This window comes from Balaenoptera borealis (assembly GCF_965194805.1).
Source record: "Balaenoptera borealis genome assembly, chromosome: 14".
Lineage (NCBI taxonomy): Eukaryota > Metazoa > Chordata > Mammalia > Artiodactyla > Balaenopteridae > Balaenoptera > Balaenoptera borealis.
The window spans coordinates 72,837,735-72,862,150 of record NC_138875.1 but is presented as its reverse complement, the minus strand read 5'-3'; the positions used below and the strand labels follow the sequence as shown (position 1 = coordinate 72,862,150).

The 24,416-nt window shown below is 49.4% G+C and overlaps 1 protein-coding gene and 1 long non-coding RNA gene across 5 annotated transcripts in view; one reads left to right on the top strand and one right to left on the bottom strand.

The window, feature by feature from the left end:
• Positions 1-5,253: 5,253 nt before the first annotated feature.
• On the bottom strand, positions 5,254-9,975 carry LOC309610684. The gene is made up of 3 exons (XR_014234134.1): positions 9,574-9,975; positions 8,916-9,075; positions 5,254-8,803 (listed from the first exon to the last, which is right to left on the bottom strand). It is a non-coding gene; the product is annotated as an uncharacterized lncRNA (long non-coding RNA).
• A 132-nt stretch (positions 9,976-10,107) lies between these two features.
• Positions 10,108-24,416, top strand: part of SSH1 (slingshot protein phosphatase 1) — a 60,127-nt gene continuing 45,818 nt past the window's right edge. For 2 of the 4 annotated variants that reach the window (XR_014234127.1, XM_082353812.1), the window contains exons 1-2: positions 10,108-10,311; positions 14,796-14,836. Coding sequence is in view for 2 of the 4 variants with exons in the window: in XM_082353812.1 (XP_082209938.1) it covers positions 10,243-10,311; positions 14,796-14,836 (110 nt within the window). In the remaining 2 variants the exon portion in view is untranslated. The other 2 variants (XM_082353813.1, XM_082353816.1) reach the window with 2 other exon arrangements.

Sequence of the window (24,416 nt, the reverse complement as noted above, 5' to 3'; positions counted from 1 at the left end):
ACTGGGAATTTGGGATTAGCAGATGGAAACTATTATACAGAGAATGGATAAATAACAAGGTCCTACTGTTTAGCACAGGAAACAATATTCAATATTCTGTGATAAACCATAATGGAAAAGAATATTTAAAAAAAGAATGTATATATGTATAACTGAATCACTTTGCTGTACAGCAGAAATTTACACAACCTTGTAAATCAACTATATTTCAATTAAATAAAAACCTTTTTGGAGTCAAATCTATTCATCTTTTTGTTTTCCCTTTTATGGTTTCTGCCATTGTCATATTTAGAAACCTTTCATCCCTTCCCCTCTCTGTCCCATTTTATAAATTACTCATGCAGACTTTCTAGAACTTTTGAGGGTTTTTTTTTTTAACATTGAAACATTTGATTCATATGGAATTAATTTTGGAGAAAGAAGGGGGTTAAGGATCCAGCCTGACTTACTAGACAATGGCACCAAAACCATTAGTTGACTCACTCATATTTTCTCTACTGATACTTCCCTGCTTTTATTATTCACTAAACTTTCCTGTGTGTTTGGGTCTATTCCTGGACTCTCCATTGATCTGTCTGTGGCTTTCTAAACCAGTGCTCATGCTGTTTTAATTTCTGCAGCTTTGTCACATGTTTTAATATCTGGTAGGACAGATCCCTTCTTTCTACTCTTCCTTTTTGGTGACTAGTGATTAAGACTAGGGACTCTGGAGTCAGGCAGGCAGACTCAGCTGGTACCCCAACCTTGCCCTCTCTACCTGTGTGGTCTTGGGCTGGTACTAAAGGAAACCAGAGAACAATCGGGAAGGCACATGGCAGGAGGTCCAAGAGCACACGTTAGTGTCAAACACACATGAGGTCAACCCAAGCTCCATTCCTCATGGTCCCCAGAATCACAGACAAGTCTCTTCTTGAAGCTTTATATGTAGAATTTGTGGTAGGGGGTGGGGGGAAGGAAGCTAATAACAGTTTCTTGCTATTGGAAAAATTAAATAACAAGGGACTTTGCCCTATTGTGGAATTAAGATGAAATAGTGATCGAAGAGGACATGATGCACATTATATGTTCAATAAATGTGTTATAAAACAAAATTCAACTGAGTAAAATGTTAAAGCTCTAGTTGGCTTTAGTCAATGATTTATGAATTGGGCAGTATCCAATCTAGCAGATAGAAAGGAGTTCCCAGGAGCCATACAAAATGAAATACTTGTATAGGTAGAAGGGAGCAGGAACAAGGAAGTTATACTGGGCAGAAAAGCAGATTGGATATTGCAAGGTTACTTTCCTTTAGGGGATGGCAGGGATCTACCAGGCAGGTAACCTAACTAGTGCTGATCAGGTGATACCTGGCTGGCTGATTTAAGATTCCATTTCTGGGAAAAACAAAACTGTAATTAATACGCAGTTTGGTCATGTGGGGCTTAGGGTAAATGACTCCATTTTGGGCTTGTTGTCTTGTCTTTAACAATTGTCATCTCGTTCAGTTATCTCTTATCAAGATCCCTTACACCCAAAAACATCAGGTTGGGATTTTCATGGGAATTGCATTGAATTTAACTTAGAGTGATTGATAATTCTACTATAAAGTCTTCCCCTGCAAAAAAAAAAAAAAGAAAGAGAAAGAAAGAAAAATCCTCTCCATCTCTCCATTTATGTCTTCTTTTTGTTCTTTGGTAGAGTTTTATAACTCTTCGTATTTTTCTTCCAAAACTGGGATGCTATATAGTGATTGGTAACCTACTTTATTTCCCCCCAATTTAATATTTTATGAAACTGTTTCTCTAGTAGTGCATTATATTGTAACATATTTTTATATGGCTGCTATATTAGTTATCTATGGCTGTATTAGTTATCTATGGCTGCATAACACATTATCTCAAAATCTACCAGCTTAAAACAGTAGTCATTTATTATCTCACATGTTTTCTGGGGGTCTGGAATCTGGGGGCAGCTTAGCTGGGTGCTTCTAGCTCAGGGTCTCTTGTAAGGTTGCAATCAGGATGTCAGCTGTGTCTGCAATGTCATCTGAAGGCTTGATCGGGGCTGTAAGATCTACTTGCAAGGTGGTTCACTCACGTAGCTGGTAGATTGGTGCTGGCTGTTGGCAGGAGGCCTCAGTTCCTCACCATGAGGACCTCTCTCCATAGGGCTGCTTGAGCATCCTCATGACATAGTGGCTGGCTTGATCATCCAGAGTGAGTGATCCAAGAGAGAGCAAGAGGGAAGCCACGGTGTCTTGTATGACCTAGCCTCAGAAGCCAGAAGCTGCCACATCTGCAATATCCTAGTGCTTACACAGGTCTATTCATTGTGAAAAGGTCTCCAAAATGGCATGAATACCAGGAGATGGGGATCATTGAGGGCCAACTAGGAGGGCCATCATATGCATGTACCCAAATTTATTTAACCAGTGACCTCTCATGGGACATTTAATCACTCCAAATTACAGGCTGAGATTCCAAGGCCCAGCAAGGGTCAGTGTGTTGTCTGTGGTCACACAGCAAGTTAGAGGCAGAGTCAGGCTAGCCCAAGTCCTGTGAGTACACCCACTGGAGAGGGGAGGGGAGGCCTGGAGGGAGGCAGAGACTCCCCACCTCCCAGGGAGAACCCAAGCACACAAGTTAAATCAAGGGGTGAGTAGAGGAAAGGAGGCTTTCACCAACTCCACACAGGAGCGAGGAACTCGCAGTTGCCTGGCTGTTGGTACCCATCAACCCACCCAGAGAGATGCCTTATCAGGAGCCCTGGACCCCAGCAACTGCCCAGACCCGCCCTGGACACTGTGGGCCAAGTGGCCAAGGCTTTGAGTCCCAAACACCATTCCCTGCACATGGGGGCACATCCAAAGTTTCACCTCTCAGGCTAGAAAGGCCAACTACCTACACATGGGCCCCGGGGGCTGGTCAGCTGGGGTTCAAATCCTAGCTGTGCTCTGGACCTCAGTTTCTAGAACCAAGGAAATGATAATATTAGGTGTATTCATTTCGTAGGGCTGCTGTAACAGAGCACCACAAACTGGGTGGCTTAAACAACAGAAACTTGTTGCCTCACAGTTCTGGAGGTCAGACATCAGAAACCAAGCTATTGGCAGGGTTGGTTTGTTCTGGGCTGTGGGAATCTGTTCTGTGCTTCTCTCCTGGCTTCTTGTGATCTACTGACCATCTTGGGTGTTCCTTGGCTTGTGGCCACAGATTTCCCTGTGTCTCTATCTCTGTGTTAAATTTCTCCTTTACGTAAGGACACAGTCATCTTGGATTAGGGCCCACCCTAATGATTTCATCTTAACTTGATCATCTGCACAGACTCTATTTTGAAATAAGGTCATATTCACAGGTCCTGGGGGTTAGGACGTCAGCATCTTTGGGGCGGACACAATTCAACCCATGACATTAGGTAACGTCAATGAGCAGGACAGCACAATGTGCTTTTCATGTGCATTATTGTGTTCAAGCCTCAAAACCAACCCATGAGGTAAGTGGTCCCATTCTTATCCCCATTTTACAGAGCAAGAAAGTGAGCCTCAGAAAAAGGAAGCACCTGACAGCTCCAAAGTCAGGAGGCCAGTCTGAACCAGGCAGATCCCAGGATCACCACACCTCCCTGGTGGGGTTGTCATGGTGACTCCTCTGCTCAAATATCACCTGTCCAGAGGTTTCCCTGACCACTTGCCTAAGAGCCCCCTCCACCACCCTCTCCCCCAGACTGATTTTTACTACTTGACATCATATTTCATTTATTTGACACTGATCTGTGCATGTCATGTTCTAAGAACTTTACTGACAGGGATTCATTTAAAAATGACATATTTAAATATTCATATATTATATGAATATATTAGCATATGTTATAGTAAATATATTTACTTTTTTGTTTGGCTAGATCTCCCACCTGATTGGACACCACCCAATTATATTCATATATTTATTTAAATATATAGTATAGGAATATGTTATATTTAAATATTCGTGTTTATATGCGTGTATTAGCATATGTTATAGTAAATCTATTTACTTATTGGTTGTTTGGCTATATCTCCCACTTGATTGGACACCGCCCAAGGACAGTGACTCTGTGGTGTTCCCTGATGGACCCCAAATCCTAGACTGGTGCTCAGCAGAGCATAGGCACTCCATAAATTCTCGTTGAATGTACTGAGTGAATGTGAAAATGATACAATGTCCAAGAATTGCCTGGAACATATTGGATTATGACATCATAATAATTTTTTTATAGCTGTTAAATAACAAAAATTTAACTGAATAAATTTTAAAGATCTAGTTGGCTTTGTTGAATGATTCAAGAATTGGAAGCATCCCATCTAGCAAGTAGAAAGGAGTTCCAAGGAGCTGTACAAAATGGAAGGTTTTTATAGCAGAAGGGGGAAAAGAATGGATTGTTTCAGGCTTAGGTAACCTACTTATGGAGGACAGAAGGGGGCTACATGGCAGATTACCTCATTAGTGCTGATCAGAAAATTCCAGACTGACCAGTTAAGACTACGTTCCTGGGGGAGGTTGTAACTGCAATTAGGTTAGGTATTAAGTCTTGGTTTGCTGATGTGGGGTTTAGCACAAGTGACTCCATTTTGAGCCTGTTGTTTCTTTTTTAACACAGTATACGTGTAGGTTGGTTTTATATTCATTTTCTATGGCTGCTGCAACCAATTACCAGAAATTCAGTGGCATAAAACCACAGGAATTTATTTTTTTATAAATAGAGGTCAGAAGTCTAGAGGTCAGAAGTCTAAAATCAAGGTGATGGCAGGTCTGCATTCTTTCTGGAGATGATGAGGTAGGAATTCACTCCTTTGCCTTTTTCTGCTTCTAGAGACCTCCTGCGTCCCTTGGCTCACGGCCTTCCTCCCATCACTCCAACCTCTTTCTTGTGTCATCACATCTCCTACTTCTCACTCTGCTCCTTCTGCCTCCTTCTTATAAAGACCCTTGGGTTTATATCAGGCCCACGTGGATAACCCAGGATAATCTCCCCACCTCAACACCCTTAATTTAATCACATCTGCAAAGTCACACATACCAGGCATTGGAATATGGACATCTTTGGGGAACCATTATTCAGTCTACCAGAACTTTGCTACCTCTGAACTGCAAATTAGTTGCTCTAAAAAGGGAACTATCGGCAGAGTTCTCGTCCCTTCTCCCCTCCTAGGCTATCCTGGAAGAACCTCTGTCTTTGAGTTCTAAAGTAGAAAAACATCTGTCCCAATACCAGCTTCACCACTCCCTAGCTATGTAACCTTGGGTGTGTGACTAACCCACTCTGTGCATCCACTTCCTCAGCCATGAAATGAGAACCACAACAATGTGACAAGAAATAAAGAGGCTCAAGCCAGGAACAAGCAGAGGGGCAGCAGGAGCATAGATAAAGGGTACCTACCTTCCAGCCTCAGGTCAGGGAAGGCTTCCTGGAGGAGGTGGCCCTGGAGGTAGACTGGGGGACATTCACATGTTAATAAACCCCTGTCCCCAACACACTGGCAAATCACTTTGCCTACCGCCTAGCAGACAGCAAATAACTCCATAACTTGCTGTTTTTAGTCCTTGCAAAACTGAGCTGAGACTACAGGGTCAAAGATAATTAAATAAATCATAATGAAAAAATAATTATGATGATACCGAATGGAAAGGGCTCTACTGGATGCAAGAAAACTTTGGAGTTGCCTCTTTCAGTGGGTTCCCCTCCTCCACTCCTGAAGCCTAGACCAGGGGGCTCTCACTTCTCTTTTCCCTGCCCCACCCCCTTACAGGCCACAAGTCAGGCCCACAGGCCTTTTCACAGAAGGGTTTTCACGAAAGGGTTTAGAATGATCAAAATTTTAAATAAAGACAGGGTCAAATAAAGACAGGATCAATAAAAACGCCTTGCTGTGCCATACTGGAGCCTGTGGCACTAGGAAGATCAGTCATATGGTACTGGTCCCTTTTCTTTTTTTGGCCACACTGCTGCATGGCTCGCAGGATCTTAGTTTCCCAATCAGGGATCGAACCCGTGCCCCCTGCAGTGGAAGCACGGAGTCCCAGCCACTGGACCACCAGGGAATTCACCGAACTCCATTTAAAATGTTGACATTTCCTTCATCGAAGATTTTTTTGCATAAATTTTGATTCTTTAAAAAATAGTCTTTCTCTTGGTTACTGAGGTTTCTTGTTGTTGTTGTTTTGGTTGCCCCCTTATATTTTGTGCCCTCATCTTGGTCCCAGCCCAGCTCCTGAGGTTCTTCTTAGAAACCATGGGACAAGTCAGAGAGATAGTTGTGACAATGTTGAGTGATACATGCTGTGTGTCTGGGGGTAGGTGTGGGGAGAGCTATGAAATCCTGGGAAGGAGGCTGAGTCCAGTCTAGGGGGCAGGGAGAGATTTTTGGAGGTGGTGTCTGGCAAGAGATAGTGTGGGAAGGAAGAGGGCCCCTCAGCTGTAAGAGGAAGTGAGAAGGGGTGGGATGGTCTCTGGACCAGTGGGGGTGGGTAGAAAGCTAAGCTGGGCCAGGGTAGAAGGATTAGGGTTTAGTGCCTTCTTGGTGGCAGGATCAGATCTTTTCTTTTTTTAATTGAAGTATAGTTGATTCACAATGTTGTATTAATTTCTGCTATACAGCAAAGTGATTCAGTTATACATATATATATATACATTCTTTTTTTAAAAAAATATTCTTTTCCATTATGGTTTATCATAGGATATTGGTTTTTTTGGCTACGCCATGCGGCATGCAGGATCTTAGTTCCCTAACCAGAGATCGAACCCATGCCCCCTGCAATGGAAGCATGGAGTTTTAACCACTGGACCACCAGGGAAGTCCCTATCATAGGATATTGAATATAGTGCCCTGTGCTATACAGTAGGACCTTGTTGTTTATCCATTCTCTATATAAAAGCTTACATCTGCTAACCCCAACCTCCCACTCCAGCCCTCCCCCAACCCCTTCCCCCTTGGCAACCACCAGTCTGTTCTCTATGTCCGTGATTCTGTTTCTGTTTTGCAGATAGGTTCATTTGTGTCATATTTTAGATTCCACACATAAGTGATATCATATGGTATTTGTCTTCCTCTTTCTGAGTTACTTCACTTAGTATGATAATCTCTAATTGCATCCATGTTGCTGCAAACGGCATTATTTCATTCTTTTTCATGGCTGAGTAGTATTCCAGCGCATATATGTACCACATCTTTTTTATCCACTCATCTGTCGATGGACATTTAGGTTGTTTCCATGTCTTGGCTATTATGAATCGTGCTGCTATGAACATAAGGGTGCATGTATCTTTTTGAATTAGAGTTTTGTCTGGATATATGCCCAGGAGTGGAATTGCTAGATCATATGGTAATTCTATTTTTGGTTTTCTGAGGAACCTCCATACTTTTTTCCACAGTGGCTGCACCAACCTACATTCCTACCAACGGTGTAGGAGGGTTCCCTTTTCTCCACACCCTCTCCAGCATTTGTTATTTGTAGATTTTTTTAATACTTATTTTATTTATTCATTTATTTTGGCTGTGCCAGGTCTTAGTTGCGGCACATGGGATCTTCTTTGTGGCATGTGGGATCTTTTTAGTTGCAGCATGCATGCGGGATCTAGTTCCCTGACCAGGGATCGAACCCCAGCTCCCTGCATTCGGAGCGTGGAGTCTTACTCACTGGACCACCAGGGAAGTCCCTGTAGACTTTTTAATGATGGCCATTCTAACCGGTGCGAGGTGGTACCTCATTGCGGTTTTGATGATCAGATCTTGGTATGGATTTCTCGATGGATAGGAGAGGAAGGGTATGGAGGGAAGACCAGTAAGGAGGCCTTGGCATTTGTACAGGGAGCGGTTCTCAAACCGAGGTCCCCATACCAGGACCATCAGCATCACTAGGGCATTATTAAAAACTGAGTGAATCGCCAACTCTGGAGGGTGGGGCCTCCAAATCTGTATTGACTCCAGGGAATTCTCAGACCTTCCCATTTGAGAACCACCAGCCTGAGGTTCTCGACCCTAAAATCCCACACCCCTTTTACAACTAGTGTGTGGTGATTCCTTTACTCATTGGCAACAAATTCATAAATGATAAAGCCCACCTCCACATGTAATGTGAAAAAACAAAATCTATAATGCCCTAACATAAAAGGAAAATTCATCATGATTAAACAACATCCATTTCATTATGTAAAATCTTGGGCACAACTCCCCTGGAGGACACAGGGAAGTCTCAGTAGTGTGTCTGGTTTTATCTTTTTTTTTTTTTATTGAAGTATAGTCAATTTACAATGTTGTGTTGAAGTGTGTCTGTTTTTAATGAATGTGTTCAGAGTTGAGAAGTAAGATAGTCACTAGTCAACTGAATATTGCCCATAATTTTGTCCTACACTTGACATTTTAAAATAAGTGCTAAATAAATATGGCGGTCTGTCTACAAGAGCACAGCTACAGATGCCTGCTTGTTGGGTCAACTGCTCCAATATTAGGAGTGGTGTTTCCCTCTATAAACTCTTTTTCCCAAATCGTGAACAACTCCGGACAAAGCTCTCAAACAAAACAAAGTATTTTCTTTCCTCTATTTAAACATAGTTGCATTTCTGAAAATTCTGTGAAAAATACTTTGTGTTGATATGTAAAATGGAATTAGGTTCTGGCTTCAGATAACTATGAACGGTGTTTTCACCCACACAGGTGTCTTGTGGGAATGAAGCAATTCTCCTTGGGCGGGGGCAGCGTCACTGTCCAGTGCATTGCACGACTTTTAGCGTTTTTAGCATTCCTGGCTCCTGCCCTCTGAACACCAGAACCACCAATAGCTCTCCCCATCTGCAAGACATTAAAAAATATTCCCACAAGTTAAAAAACAAAACAAAACAACAACAAAAACAAAAACCCCACAACACTCAGTGGGGGCTATAGTAACCCCACTGAGAACCACCTTTGAGATGAATGATGCTGAGGGAATATGCAGGAGGTCCCAGCCCCTGGACCTGGGGGAAGCAGCTGGAGAGATCCAGGAGGCTGCTGGGTTGCTGGTTTGGCAGTGAGACGGATGGGGAGCAGGACTGGACCAGTAAATCTGCGGAGGCTTGTGCAACCTGCGTGGGGCAACAGAGGGGAGGGAGGGGATTTGAATGAAATTGAAGCTATTACTAAGTCAAGCCAGTACCACCTTTTTAGTATCTTACTCCATGTCCCTCTCTCCATCCCCATACTGGTCACCTCCTCCCAGGACGACGGCAGCGGCCCATCCCTGGTCTCCCTTCACACCTCTGCCCCACAGTCCCTTCTCCAAGCGGCAGCCGGAGCTTTCTAGAGTGCACCCTGACTCCCTCCCCCTCCCTTCCCTAGGATCAGGCCTCTGATGGACAATCTCCTTCCAGTTTCCGGGCCTTTAGCTCCCCCCACCCCCCAGTCTCCCCTCCCTTCACCCGTTAATCCTGCTCATCCATCAGGCCTCTGAGCAAATGCCCCCTTTTCAGAGAAGCCCTTCCTGTCTTCCCAAGGAGCTGGCTGGGTTTCTGGACACATAGAAAGAATTCATATAAAAAGACTGGCAAAATAATTTTTTTTAAGTGCCTAGTAATTTGACTCACTTCTGTCTCATCCCTGAGGTCAGGCCTAATCTATGTTGCTCACGGTTGAATACTCCGTGCCTGGCACTTAGTGGGTGCTCAATAAATATTTCATAAATTAATGAATGAATGAACGAATTAATTTCTGCAGACCGCTCCTCGGGGTTCAAGGCGCAGGGACCAGGAGTTCTTTATTTCCTGGTCTCTACACCTCCCCGCCCTGAGCATTCCAGGTCGTGCGGACGCCGGGCCTCAGTTTTCCCTCCTGCGAAGGGGGCTGGCCTCCGGGGGATGGACTTGCTCGCCACCGGGCGCGCCCCCGCTTCTCAGGCTGGAGGGCCGGGCGCGCGGCCCAGGCGCGCGCGTCCGGCGCGCGGGAGACGTGACTGGCCAGCCCGGACCTCCCGCCGCCGCTCGGGGGATCCCGCGCCGCGCACGCGCGCCCCGCCCCGGCCGCTGCCCCTGCCCGCGCTCAGGCCCGGCGCGCGCCGGCGCGGGAGGCGGGAGGCGGGGGGCGGGGGCGGCGACAGACGCCGACAGGGAGGGGCGGGCCCGGCCCGGCTCGGCCCGGCTTGGCCCGGCCGCCCGTGAGCGGCTCCTGGAGCGCCCTGGGCCCGGCCCGGGCGGCGGCGGCGGCGGCGGCGTCTCTAGCCCGAGGTTTCGGCGGCGCCCGCGCGCCGCGCCGCAGCCATGGCCCTGGTGACCCTGCAGCGCTCGCCCACGCCCAGCGCCGCCTCCTCCTCCGCCAGCAACAGCGAGGTGAGCCCCGGGCCCGCGCCCCGGCCTGGCCGAGCAGCCGCCGCGCCAGGCCTGGGCCGCGAGTGCGGGGCGCCCGGGGCTGCGCCAGGGCAGCTTCAAGGGGTCCTCGGCCTGCGGGGCCCCAGCGGGACGACCCAGCCTTGGCAGCCGGACTGGGGTGACTGTGCAGGAGGCTGTGAGCGGGTGTGACCCTCGTCTGGGGGTGACTGTGTGTGTGACCCCCATCGAGAGGTGACTGTGACACTGACCCCCATCGCGGGTGACTTTGTGTGTGTGTGACCCCCATCTGCGGGTGACTGTGAATTTGAGCCCCGTCTGGGGGGGTGACCGTGAGTGTGTGACAGTGTCCCTCGTCCGGGGTGACTGTGCGGGATACTGGACGTGGGACCGGGACTCCTGATTGGGTAACTGCCTGAGATGCCGGTTGTAAGATTCAGGACCCTGTGGCTTGTCTCGGCCCTTTCCCTGTGTGCCCGGCTGAATGTATGCATGTGTATGCCAGCCTGTGTGTGCCTCTCCCTGTGCGTGAATCTGGCCTGTCCCCTGGGAACCGTGCCTGTGTGATGCTGGGGGAGAGGCTGCCGGGTGATCCTGTGAATTGTGAGATTGTTTCTCCCGACTGCACGCCCCTGGAGTTCCGGCTCTGGGTGTGAGTGGCCGTGCCTCTCGGGGGGCCGGCGTCACCGTGTGACAGTGGCTGAGTGAGCTCAGGGTGCTGGGTGACTGTGTGTCGTATGTCTTTGTGTGCAGCTGAGTCTGGGTTTTTCTTGCTATGGTATCTTTCGGGGCTGCATGTTTATGTGCATCTGGCTGTGTGGCTGCGGCCGATTCTGGGGTTGCTGGGATTGCACCGGTGCTTTCTGGGGCTGAAAGTGCATCTTTGCGCTGTGCGGGTTTCTGTGGGTCTGCGTGTGACCCCAGCCTGTCCTGGACTGGCTCCTTCTTGCTCTGGGGTTACTGGGGAATTGGTCCTCTGAGTGCACAGTTGGGCTGGACCTTGCCAGTCTGGGCCTCGGGCCTCTGAGCAGGAGAACCAGTTGGGTCTAAACTCACATCTGTGGCCAGACCGAGTGATGACCTGCAGACACAGCAGGCTGGAGGAGGAGGCAGGGAGCTGCTTAGGGAAGGGACGGGAGGCTGGAGGAGGGGCCCTGCAGGCCCAGGAAGTGGCCCCGCCAGCATCTGAGCAATTCAGGCCCCTTCTCCCTGGGGGGAAGTTGACTGATAACATGGAAAGGTTTGTGTGTGTCTGTGAGAGAAGAGGACCTGTTTGGGGTTTAACAGCCCTGCCTGTCCCACCAGCTCCTGGTGGGGCAGCTCTTCAACCTGTTTTGCTGGGACTTGCACTCTCAGAGTGGCTGCAGGGTTGAACCTCACAGCCCCCTTCTCTCGAGGAGAAGCCATTAATGAGTTATCTTGTCTACAGACAGAAGATTCTAACAGTTCCTGCTCTGCACGGTGGCCAGTAGCCTGCAGCTGAGGAGTCCGCAGTAGCTTCTGGCCCCCCCACAGAGACATCTGTTCCCCTACATCATTTCTGCTACTGCTGTCTTGCAGTTTACAAAGTACTTCTCTGCACTTAATCTCATGGTCCCTTCGCAAAAACAACGAGTGAAGATTTCAGCTCCAGGAAGAGGTTAGACAGAGAGCCTCTCAGCCTAGGTCTCCGATTCTAAACCCCACATTCCCTGCGTTACTTTGCACCTGATCTATTTCTGCTTTAGACACATTTAAAACTTTTTATTTTATTATTTCATTTTTTAGCTGAGATAGAATTCACATACCATAAATCCACCATTGTAAAGTGTACAATTCAGTGGTTTTTAGTATATGCACAAGGTTGTACAAGCATCGCCACGAATTCCAGAACATTTTCATCACCCCCAAAAGAAACCTCACACCCCTTAGCCATCACCCACAGCCTCCCTCCCACCACCCCTGCCCTGCTGTCACCAACTCTAGGCAACCACTAATGTACTTTCTGTCTCTATGGATTTGCTTATTCTGGGCATTTCATATAAGTGGAATCATACACTATGTGGCCTTTTGTGTCAGGCTTATTTCACTCACCATCATGTTTTCAAGACTCATCCATGTTGCAGCACGTGTCAGGACCTCATTCCTTTTTATGGCCAAGTAATATTCTATGGTATGGATGTACATTTTGTTGGACATTGGGGTTGTTTCCACTAGGCACATTTTAAATGATTATAGAAAGCCTTATTTCCACCAAATGCCAGTGACTCCAAAATAAGAATAAAACTCAACCAGCTTTTATTCAACTTGAGTAAATCAGGGGCATTAGTTGCCCAGGGAGCCAGCAGAGGCTGGGATGTTCCCTGGAAGGTGAGGCTTTCTTCCAGGTGGGGCGAGGTACGAAGATGCAAGAAGGAACAGAGAGGGCAGGCGTGTGTGCACAGGATCAGGAGACGTGGGCCAGCCGGCTCTGCCTCTGGTCCGTCCTTCCTCAGGTTACTTCCCTTCTCTGGGCCTCAGCTCATCTGAAAGGGCTGGCTTCCCTCTAATGTGTGTTCTTTGGCCTATGTAGCTTTCTTCTCTGGAATAACTGACTTTGCGTTGCCTTTCATCCTGAGAATCTCAGAGAGTGAGCGAGAATGAAATGATTTTGAAGTCTGTATCCCCCCCCGCCCCCCCCCCCCATCATTTCCTTACTCCTCAAAATGTGCATCCTTCGTTGAATCAGAGACACTCAGGGCATTTCTTTCCTTCCCCAGCCCGTGGTCCTGCTGCACGGCGTGGGAACTAAGGGAGGTCACAGCCCGACCTGCCAAGCAGTGCTTCCCTCTTTTTAAGTTTTGTTCCTTTCCCCCCAATCTTTAATTATCTCATTTATGTCATTTTACTGTTCATCTTGTCTCATTCTTTTGTGAGAACAGGCAGAGAGCCCACGAATAGGTAAAGCAGCAGCTCTCAGGAACGGGTTGTAACGTTGTGATTTTTGACAAACGTTCAAGGTGACTCATTTTCACGGGCAGATCTCCAGTCCCTTTGAGGTGGCGGGGTTGGATGAGGGTTGCTCAGCCTCGGCATTGCCGACGTTGGGGTGAGCCGTCTGTGGCAGGGGCCCGTCCTGTGTGTTGGAGGAAGTGTAGCGGCGCTCTGACCTCTACCCACTAGATGCCACTAGCATCCTCCCAAGAAAGGCTCCAGCCTTTCCTGGCGTCCCCTGCTGAGATCAGCTGCCCCCGGTTGAGAACCACTGGGTTAGACCCAGCAGTCTCTGCTAAGTTTGTTCCTGCGGTTGTGTGAGTTGTTCTGTGTATGTTTCACTTCGGGACCGAAGTCGGTGGCCCTGTGGTCAGCAGAGCTGTCCCCGATGTTTCCACTTCTCCTTCATTGTCGGGTGGGGAGTGTGGGAACTAGCTGATGGTCTCTGCCTCTGCCCAGTGCGTTACATACATGATCTTATGACGGCGTAGGGGTTCCAGGACCCTCTGCTGGACTCATTCCTTGGTGAAATTGCCACCTGTGGTGTGTGTCCCTTGCTGCCCAGACCTCTCTCTACATGATCCCCGTAACCCTTTTCCCGCCACCGCTGGCTTCTGTCTGGTTTCTGTCCTCAGTCGGCCTTGCATCTCTTCCAGCCGTCACTGCTTTCCAGGTTTCCCTCTTTCCCATTCAATGGGCGCCTCTGTGTAACACACAAAACATGCCAAGTCCCAGCGGTGCAGAGTTGTTGGGATGTGTGTTTTCTTCTCATTTGAGTTTTCTCCTTGAAAGAAAAAAAAAAAAAAAAGAAAAATTGCAGTCAGGGCTTAAATCGTGGTTACTTTTGGAGCCTCTAACCCTCTTGGCCTTGTAACATTTAGGAAATATTAAATGTCTCTTTCTCTCATGTCTATAAATAAACCAATAGCCTAGAAAGTTTTATATTAAACTTTAAGCCTTTTAGAGAACCACCAAGAGCTTCGGGACCCACAGGCAGCCTGATCCTGGCCACCTTCCATTAAGAAAGACTTGCCTGGAATGGTGGTGGTGGTGGTGGTGGTGGTTTTTATTTATTTATTTTTTAACTTGTGTGTTGTGGCTTAAAATGGTGTTGATCACTCAGCTGTTGCCTAGCTTGAAGGGAGGAAACAGCCTCTTAAAGACATTGCCCCCTCCCCTTAAAACAGAAAAACAGGATATGCTCCAAAGCAGCCCTGGAAAATGGAGAGCTCAGGGCTGAACAAGCGTGTGGAGAGCAGTGCCGGCCGGGAGCGCTCTGTTAGGAGGCATTGGTCTGCGATGCCTTGGGGAGGCATGTGGGGAAACATCAGGAAACCTGAAAATTCCTCCACGGAAATTACTCAGGGGAGCAGCAGAGCAGGATTGGTAAGGAGAGGGTGCGGCTCTTTGGAAGGAACCAGGTTTCCTGGACATCTGTATCTGTTGCAGACACCAGAGCAGAAAATGTGAGCCTTGTGTCTGAGGCTTGTCGATAGCGGCATCTGGGCTGTGACATTCTCTTTCTTTCTGTGCAGTTGGAGGCTGGCAGTGATGAAGATCGCAAGTTAAACCACAGGTAAGCAGACTTAGTGTTTTCGTCCTGAAGTCTTTCTTCCAAGCAGGTAAGAAATACTCTTGTGCCTTTCCAAAAGGGAGGACCCTCGAGAAAGACGACACCAGCTTTTTAGTAGTGCTTTAAAAACGATCCAGAACACATAGACAGGAGGAGAGCTTTACAAGTGATCCAGACGTTTAACTATAAACAGCTTTAATAACATTATGTAACATTTAGAGAAGAAAAAAAATAATTGCCAGCATTCCACCCCCCTGGCTTTACCGTGATGATGAGTATCTTTATAAACTTCCTTCCAGATTTTACTTCTGCTTTAAAGAAAATAATCATTTTAATATGTTCTCACTTTTCCATCCTGCTTTTGGGAAGGTATTCCTTTTGAGGTAAGCACATTGCTGATTTGAAACAGACATTCAACTCCTCAGTTTATTAATTCAAGGTGTTTGTGTGTGTGTGTGTGTGTGTGTGTGTGCCAGTGAGAAATCTTTACGTATACTCATTTGAGAAGTTTCTCAAGCTTGTAGTCCTCAGTTGCTATATTCACAAGTAGACGCCAAAAGCACGTTTGTTTTTCTTTGCCAAAAATTGGGTGTTTTGTTGGTTTACAGAAGATTTAGCACTTCATTATATAATGTATTCTTCTGCACCAAAGAGCTAGTCTTAAACTCTGGCTCTTTGAGTGTAAAAAAGTGAACAGCTAGATTAAAAAAATAGAATTAAACAGAATTAAAAGGATATTGTTTTTCTTTTTTTAATGTCTGTTTCATCTTGGGAGGAGGAGGAAAATTAATTGGAAAAGGAAATACGTGTTCAGAAACTGGGGTCAGCCGTTCATTACTGATAGCAGGCTATCCTCCTGGTTCAACTCACACGCGGAAGTGGTAGAACTCTGCCTCACCTGTCTTTGAAGTTTTCTGTGTGTTTGAGGGAGGGGAGGCACCATTTTTTCTAAAGCTCATGTGTGTAGAGAAATAGTTGTCTTATTACAATTGTGGGTCCTCGTTTTCACGTTATGCCGGAGGGAGGAGTAGGGGCAGTGACACATTTGCTCTTCAGACCGGGGGTCTGGGTTGCTGGGAGTCTCAAAGGCTGGAATCAGCTGGATTCCCAAGTGGTGGAGGCGGGGAGGGGAGGAGTGAAGTCTGCTCCGGAGACTATGGGGGAGGGGGAGCGGGGCGGAGGGCCTGCTGACCACCTCGCGGGGCACCATCCCCCCGCCCCCAGCTCCTCTCCAGCCCTTACATGGACTTGGACTCTTCTCCCCCTCAAGCCGATCCTTTTCTTCCAGGCCTCTTGCCCCAGAGATGGCATTTAAGCCTCTCACTTAGACGGCCTTTCGTTTTTCAATTGCCCTTCCTGAACTGGCAGCATAGTGTTTTGAATTGTTTCCATTAATAAAGAAGTTACAAATAGCAGTGATAGGAAAATGTGTATGTGCTGCTGGCCCAATAAAAGGTCCCTTTCTCTGCACAGCTTGGAGCTGGAGAGGACCGTACAAAGGGAAGTGACGGCAGCTCTCTGCGTTGCCAAATCTAACCCTCACAACGACCCCAGGAGGTGGGGTATTCCCCCCAGGTCGCAGGTGAGGAATCCGAGGCCCAAGGTTGCCTTCGAAGCGGGGCCTCCGTTGCCCGCAACACCTGAGTTTGTCGCAGGACACCACCTTCCCGGGGACCAGTTTCGTGGTTCAGTTGAGCAGCTGTGTTGCACGTACAGGCGTGGGAACTTGCTGCGCTCGCCCAGGTTGGTAGAGGCCGCAGCAGGGCTAGAACCCAAGAGCCCCGCTGACTTGTGATGGTGCCTCCTAGGAAGTCAGATCGCCCCGGTGACCCCCGTGAGTCCCTCTGCGCTGCTCTCAGGGGGTCCCCAGTGCCATCGTGAGCTCTGGGAGACCTGGGCTGGTGGGGGGGGCCTGGTCTCTGAGCCCATCCTCACAGGCTCTGCTTTCCTCCCCTCTTCATTCACCTTGACGTCCACGCCCCGTTTTAGGCAGTGGACACCGTCCTGGTTTCTAACCCTCCGAACCAAACAAGAGAAGTCCTGCTGTCCCAGTGTAAGCTTTGACTGAAACTCATTGGCATCTGCGTGTGGATTTGCATTTTCAGGCCTGTGCTCCCTAAGCTTCTCCTAGAGAAAAAAAATGTGTGGAATGGTCCCTCATTCGTTGCTCGTCTTGGGGAGGAGAGTTGGGGAGAGGAGATTTCTCTTTGCTTCACATTCATCCTGAAGTTAATCTGACCTGATTTGGTTTCTGAAGGGTGCTGGGGAGGGAGAGAAACTGGGGCCCGCAGGATATTCCTCTCTCCTTGCCCCTCTGTCTACCCTTAATTGACAGTTTCATCTTTCGGGTCCTCCAAGAAGTGATCTTAGACCCACGTGTAGCCAGTAAATTGCTGAATCCGTGGATTGGATCTTCTGTCTCACCTGCCCTCTTCCTCCCCCGTCCCCCCCCCGGTGGCACCATCAGTCAGGTCCTTGTACCTCCCCTGATGCACTGAGGGGCCACCCATCAACCCATCCCTCTGCGTCAGTTTACCATCCCCACTGTCAGAGGGACGCCAGTCTGGAAGCGCCCCTGCTTCTTCCTGCTGGTCCCCACGCTCTTTTCCTCCTTCACCCTCGTCACTGGCCTTTCGTCAAATGAATGTGCCGTTTTTCAGTCCTACCCCTGCTCCCTGACCAGGCTCTTTCTCTAAGCCAGTTCCCTTTCCAGTTGGCCACAGTCCTCATGGCCAGCTCAGCGTGCTCCCATCCCAAACCTCTGTGGCTTCCCTCTCCTCGGCAGGTGGCTCTTGGTTTCTCTCTGTGCTGGGTACCATATCTGCCTTCCCTGGCAGGTACCTGTGTGTTTGTCTCGTCCCTAACTGTTGGTGCCATCTTAGTGACAGGGTCTTAGTTCTCTGCCTGCACATAACACTTCAGCGGTTTAAACATATTAACTTTGTTTTGATTCTGCAGCAAATTGCACTCATGTGTGAGAAAGATGTGTCGAGGAAAGATGTGGGCTTTGGAGTCAGGCAGATCTAGGCTCGGAGTCTGGCTTCTGCACTAGTAGAGGTGCCAGCATGCATCTGGGAGTTACTGTGCCTCTGCGGGTCTCCGTTCTTCCATCTGTAAAATGGATACAGCTAGGACCTTTCAGGGTTGGCGAATAGTTTGTGTGGGGCTCCTTGCACAGAGCCAGGTCCACGATGGGCGTGGAGGACAGTGGCTACGTTTGGTCTTCAGAGGATGGTGTTCCTCTCAGCGTTAGGTTCACGGCCCAGAAGTAGAGGCCCTGACCCCCAGCAGGTGCTGCGTCCACTGTGTGGGGCTGAGAGGGCCACCCCCGTGGATGCCCTGTGACTTGGACCAGCCTGCGTCCTTTACCCAGTGACATCCCTGTAAGGTGTAAATAGGAACGCACCTTCTGCAGAATCTTTATTGTCATCCGGATGGTTGCTCTGAAGGCCTTCTGGCGGACATCTCGAGAACTGCTCAGCGCCCGCCCAGAGGGAAGCTGAGTGACGCAGAGCCGTAGACCCAGCTCTCGCTCCCTCTCCCTCTCCCCTGCTCTCTGCGTGTGCAGATGGCTGCCGGCCTCCAGCGATCCCCTTTGGGAAGCTGCGCTGTTCAGACTGTGGGAATTGGTGAGCTTATGGCCTGCTGGCAGCAGCTCCTGGCTCCTTCACCGTCCTGGGAGTCGCCTCAGTCTGGCATGAGGCATAAGTGGTTGTGTGCCAGGCAGGGCCCTGGGGAGGGAATATGGTTGTGTTGTTTCCAGAGTGTGGATCAGGAGTGAATGTTTTGCTGTTTTGTTTTTTGGGGGTTTTTTTTCATCCAGTATTTCAAGTCAAGCACGTGAAAATGATCATTAGAGTTCTTTTAGTTTCTTTTCTTACTTGCCCAAGCAAACGTTTGGGCCAAAGCAGCAGGACTTTGTCTTCTCTGTTTTATCTGGTTTCAGTGGTAAACTGTGAACTCCCTCACACCTCTGCCTTTCCCTCTACCCTCTCCTCCTTCTGGTCTTGACCTGGAAATCCCCAGAGGACCCCGCTCTCCATATAAGCTTTTCTCCCTCCCCGACAGCGTCAGGATGGGGTGGTGGTTGGTGTGTCCTTGCTCTGCAGATCACACTTCCCAATCTTTATTCACAACCTCTTCTTCGAGGCCTGTCCACCCTTTGAGGTTTCTCTCTGCCTTTCTTGACGGTTTCTTAGCCGTCAAGACTTGGACTTGGACTTGACTGTGACTGTTGAGAGTCTGTCCATTTAAGTCCTGCCAAGAGGTGTTGAGCATTTGCGGCATCTGGGCTCTGTGCAGCAGCCCGCTGTATCAGCTATCTGCTGCTGTGTAACAAGCTACTCCAAACTCAGTGGTCCAAAACGATACACGGTTATTCCCTCACAGCTCCCGTGGGCCAGGAACCCGGACATGGTTGAGCTGCGTCCCCTGCTGGGGGTCTCACGTGGCTGCAGTCAAGGTGTTGGCCAGGGCCAGGATCTCATCTGTGGCTTGGGTCCTCTTCCAGGCTCTGGTTCTTGGAAGAATGCGTTCTCTTGTAGCCGTAGATGCCACGGCTGGTGGCTTGCTGCTTCAAGGCCGACAGGAGGATCTGATGCCATCAGGGAATGCCGTCAGGAGAGGGACCACCCCATCACCTTTGCCGTAGGGTATAACCTAGTGAAGGGAGCAGCTCTCCCATCCTGTTCCCTGGTCCCAGCACCCTCAGCATAGCGGGCTCATCCAGGGTGCCTGCACCAAGGCCTGGGGTCCTGGGCAACCTCAGAATCTGCCCACCAGTCTCAGTCTGTGGGAGTTCTTGAGATGCCCCGGTCTAATGTAGAGAAAACAAGACATGTAACCGAGTAGGTTTCTGTTCAGTGTTACAGATGTGTCAGGGTGTAAAGGCATCACTTATATAAAGGCATCACTGGCTGGTGGGAAGAGGCCAGGAGCCCCAGGGAGCCGGCAGGAGTCGACCACATGCCAGAGACCGTCATGTTCTCCACTCAGCACCCGTACGCTCCTTCACACCTGGAGGCTTGGCATCTCTTGTGTTTGCCCCATGTTGCATATTGGCCTCTGCAATAACACCTCCAATGACCCTTAGACATTTTTTCCATGAGCTTTGGCCTTGGGGAGGGACAGGCCTGGGTTTGGCTTCCACCTCTGTCATCTGTCACCTCACCTGGCTGTCATATGACCTGGGCAGGCCTCATTTTCCAATGGGCGAAATAACCTGCGGCATCATAGACGTTCGACAAACGCCCCACCTCTGTCTCCTCAGGTCGCTTCCTGTGGTCACTTCTGACTCTTCCTTTTTTTCCCCACAGGCATTTATCTCTCCTTAGTATTTCCTTGAGACTTGGGACTTGTTGTGTAGTACTTACCGAAGTACATAAATGTTCTCTGCTGGGAGGATCAGCTGTAGAATTTGTGGAGCCCAGTGAAAAATGAAAATTGTGGATCCACTTTTTAAAAAGTGATGAATTTCAGGGTGGCAACAGCAGAGCATTAACCAAGCTCGGAGCCCTTCTGAGCACGAGGCCTTGAGCCACTGCCCAGGGCGCCTGCCCACTTGACCATGAGCCCACCCTAAGGACAGAGCCTTCCCCGCCTCTCCCGTCACCTCTCCCAGTGCCTGGTGTGCACTGGATGGCCTTCGAGGTCTTGTAAATTGAATTTTCCAAGTTCTTTTTCATGGTGAGGAACTCAGAGTGGTCTTGGACGACACACAGGAAGCAAAGGACAGAGAAATTTTTCCTGCGATTTCCCCCTGCAGTTTGGCAATACAGGTGCTGTTGGCTCAGTCTCAGCACCCCCGTCCTGATCTGCTTACAAGCCATTCATTCACCAAATCTTTATTGAGCACTTACTGTGTGCCAAGCACTGTCTTAGCAGCTGAGACTATAGCAGTGAACAAAGCACAGAAATCCCTGCCCTTGTGGCTGACATTCTGTTGGGGGAGACAAGACAGTAGGTAAGATGAACAGGTACATTAAGTGTGTTAGCAGGTGCTGAGGAGGAAAAGTGAACCAGGGATGGAGGCTGTGGAAGTGAGCCCTTCAAACGTGCTCTGCTCTGTGAGTTGCCTCATGGGCGTTGTTTTATTTAGTCTGTGTAAGGAAAGCACCACTTCTGTTCCCATTCTCTGGATGAGAGGACAAAGCCTCAGGGAGGTAGCTGGCCTAGTAGGAAGTGATGGAGCCAGGACCCTCATGCTCCGAGTCTCTTTGACTCCAAAGCCTGTGCTCTGAGCCTCAAAATTCCAGAGCCATCTCCACAAGCCCGCCTCCCGTGGCTTTGCCATCCTCCCTTCTGGCTGGAACCCCAGGGGCCCCACCGTGAGCGGTGTGCCCTGTCCTGTGAGCTCCCTGACCTTGACCTAGAGTGAGACTTGTACTCGATGCCCCTTCCCATGCAGTCGCCTGGACGGGCAGCAGGGAGGGTGAGGGGTGCTCCTCGTGGCTCCCGTTCAGCGGGGGCCTGTAGGTGCAGGCACTGGGCTGGGAACTTGATGCAGCTTGTCTCGTTTCTGTCACCCCCACGAGGTGCCTGCCCCATTGTAGGAAACTGCAGTTCCCAGGGGCCGGAGCCAGGGTTTAGATGCAGGTCGCTGTGACTCAGAAACCTGTGTCCCTTCCTTGCTGCTCCTGTCCCCACAGGGCACCTGCAGGTTTGTGTTCAGCTCATCCCTTCCTGTCCCCACCCGCGTGGCTTTAGACGCAGCTACCTCCCGTTGACTCCCAGCCTGAAACACTGTGGTGCACACACGTGTAACGTTCTGGGGTCGTTGTACCATTCTGCTCTTCCTGTCGGTTTAACTCCGGTATTCTTCCTGGCAGTTTGTTGGAACGTTTGATTTTAAAATCAGAATTCGCCTTCAGTATGTGTTAAATACTTTTTGTTGTCGTTAGAAAACTCATCGTAGAATGGGGACACGTGAGAACAGAGGTGAAGAGTTAATTTGATTCTGTTGGAACATAATTAAAGTTATTAAGTTTAACTTAAAATGAATTTTGCTCAGAGTCTAGTAGGTTTCATTAAACTTTTGAAATACCAGTGCTTAGACTTCAAAAGAATGCCTGGAAGCCCTGGTCTCATTCTTCCTGTGTACTTAGCACACCGGGGGAGCGTGTTTGCACACCAGGGGTGCCTGTGTGCACACCAAGAACGCTCGTTCATGCAAGCTCTTTCTTCCTGGGTGATCGTGGTACCCGATCACCCTCGTGGTAAATGGAGCAAAGCTGTGAGAGGGAGTCAGAAAACCTAGGTTCTGTCCTACAATGTGTCATCTGCTGTGCAACCTTAGGCCAGTCACTAAAGGTCTCTGGGCCCCCACTGCCTCCTTTGTAAAGTGAAGAGATGAGATTAGATTGTGGCTTCCAAATGCAAGAACGAGAGTCCTCACTCACACCCACCAGTCTAGTTCTGTGTTACCTTGTTACCACGTCTAACCGTTCTCGGTAGCTTTCTAACAGGCCGTCCAGAGTTTCTCCTTTCTTCTCAGGCTGAGAGTGAGGTTAGCCCTGTGTGGGGCGTCTCGCCAAGTCACGCTGAGATGGAGAGAAATGGTGTGGCTGCTGAGAGGAGGTGGACGCTCTGCTCGGACCCACTTCCCCCTCAGTGAGCATCAAGCCAGGCGCGCTTCACCCCGGAGCAGGGCCACACGCACGGCGGCGGCCGTCTGAACAGAAGGGACTCCCGCCTTTAGAATTCATCCTTGGCGTATGTCGTGCTGTGGTCAGATACCCGGGATCTGGGCAGTGTAGTGGGAAATTCCTAAGACTAGGAGGACATCCACGGGAGTCTTTCTGTTTCAAGGAAGGCTGCAGGAAGAAAACAGGATTAATCAAAGAGGATTAATCAAAGTCAGGAGGAGCCATTTGCAGGGCGTGCTGAGTGATGGGGCTGGGGGCTGGGGGCAAGACCACGCGTCTGGCCCACAAGGCTCCCACTCTGGGGTGTGGAAAGCCCTGGCGGTGGTTCCCACTCCCGCGGCAGAGGCAATGTGCTGATGAGGGCACCCCCCGGCCGTCCTGCCCCGCTGTGTGGGGAGAGGATCAGCAGTGCCCAGACCGCCGTGTAAATTACGGAATTGTGCCGTTGGCTGTGCCTGGACGGGCGGGGCTGCTGGGTCGCGGCTGTACCCACCACCTGACCGCCTGTGACCTCGGGCCAGCCCCCTGCCCTCCCCGAAACAGGAAGGGTCCTCCTCGGTTCAGGGGGCTTCTATGAGGCTGAGAGGGTGTCTTGCACAGTGTGTAGTGTCTGGTCCTTGCCAGCCACAGGGCACCGTTATGTTCATAGATGGTGGGAGGCGAGAGTCCCTTCTGCCGCCTTACTGACCGTGTTCCCCCCCAGACCAAAGACCAAAAGGTCAACTGAGTGGAACCCAAGGGAAAAAACAGCCAACGCCTGACCTGTTTCCCTCCAAGTTACACTGAGCCTGGTACCAGGCGAAGCATGGTGTCTTGTCTGCCTTTATTTATTTATTTATACAGATTAAAAAAAATTTTTTTTCTCCTTGAATGGCTACTTTTGAAGCTATTTTTAAAAAGACTTTGTTTCAGAGAAGGCCTCAGAGGCCCTGCCTTAGGAAACGTCTGGTGCCCTCCCTGCCGGGGGCCTCCCCGCGCTGGCAGAAGTGATTCCCACACGCTTGCCGAGAGTTCTCAAGGCACGAGTCCCCAGATCGGGACCCACAAGGGAGGGGACTGTTGGTGTGGTTCGGGGAGAGCCGGGCCCGCTGCCGCCTCTGGAAATTGCTTGTCCCTTCTTCCCAGATGTCCAGGCCCGCTGTTCCGTGTCTTGTCTGAAGCAGCTGGAAGTTGGGAGTGGCTGTTCGCTTCTGGGGTGGAGGCCGCTGCGCCATACGGCCAGGGGGCTTCCTCAGGAGCCCGGGCGCCCTGTGCAGGCCCCGCCACACGGAGTGGGAGGGAGATGTGTTGCTTACCAAGCAACCTGGTAACGGAGGCGGTTTTTATTTAGAGTTATATTTGCCTTATCAATCCAGCCAGTGTATTGGATTGGCCAAAAAGTTCGTTCGGGTTTTCCATACGATGTTATGGAAAAATCTGAACGAACTTTTTGGCCAACCCAGCGTGTTTGGTGCCTATATGTGTATTGGTTTCTGTGCTGAATGCTGGGGATTCCATGTTAAATAAAAAAAGAGTCCTTACCCTCCAAAGGTAGCATGTGTTCTGTGTCTACCATAGCTCTGCCCAAAAGCAATTAAAAACAGCTTATAACATTCAGAGGGAACAGTATGATTTAAAATTGGAAAAGTGGAACATGGTGAACATAGGGGAAAATAAAGCAAAGTGAGGAGAAGGTTTGTATGTGGAATTCAAGGCATAATGGAATTCAAGGCATAATGTTGGTATAGTTACCAGAGTTTGGCTACACATCTGACTTTGAGCTTCCTGGGAGTCAAAGCAAAGAGAGAAACAAAATCAGTTGCTTAACTCATGGTGTCCTTAAAATACCGCCAGGTCAGTTTCTCTGAAGAACTGTTCCTGGTAGATACCTGCGGATGGGTATGTGTGAGGAAACCCAGTGAGATGGGCAGACAGGCAGGTTTTCTTAGGTTTGGCCCTGA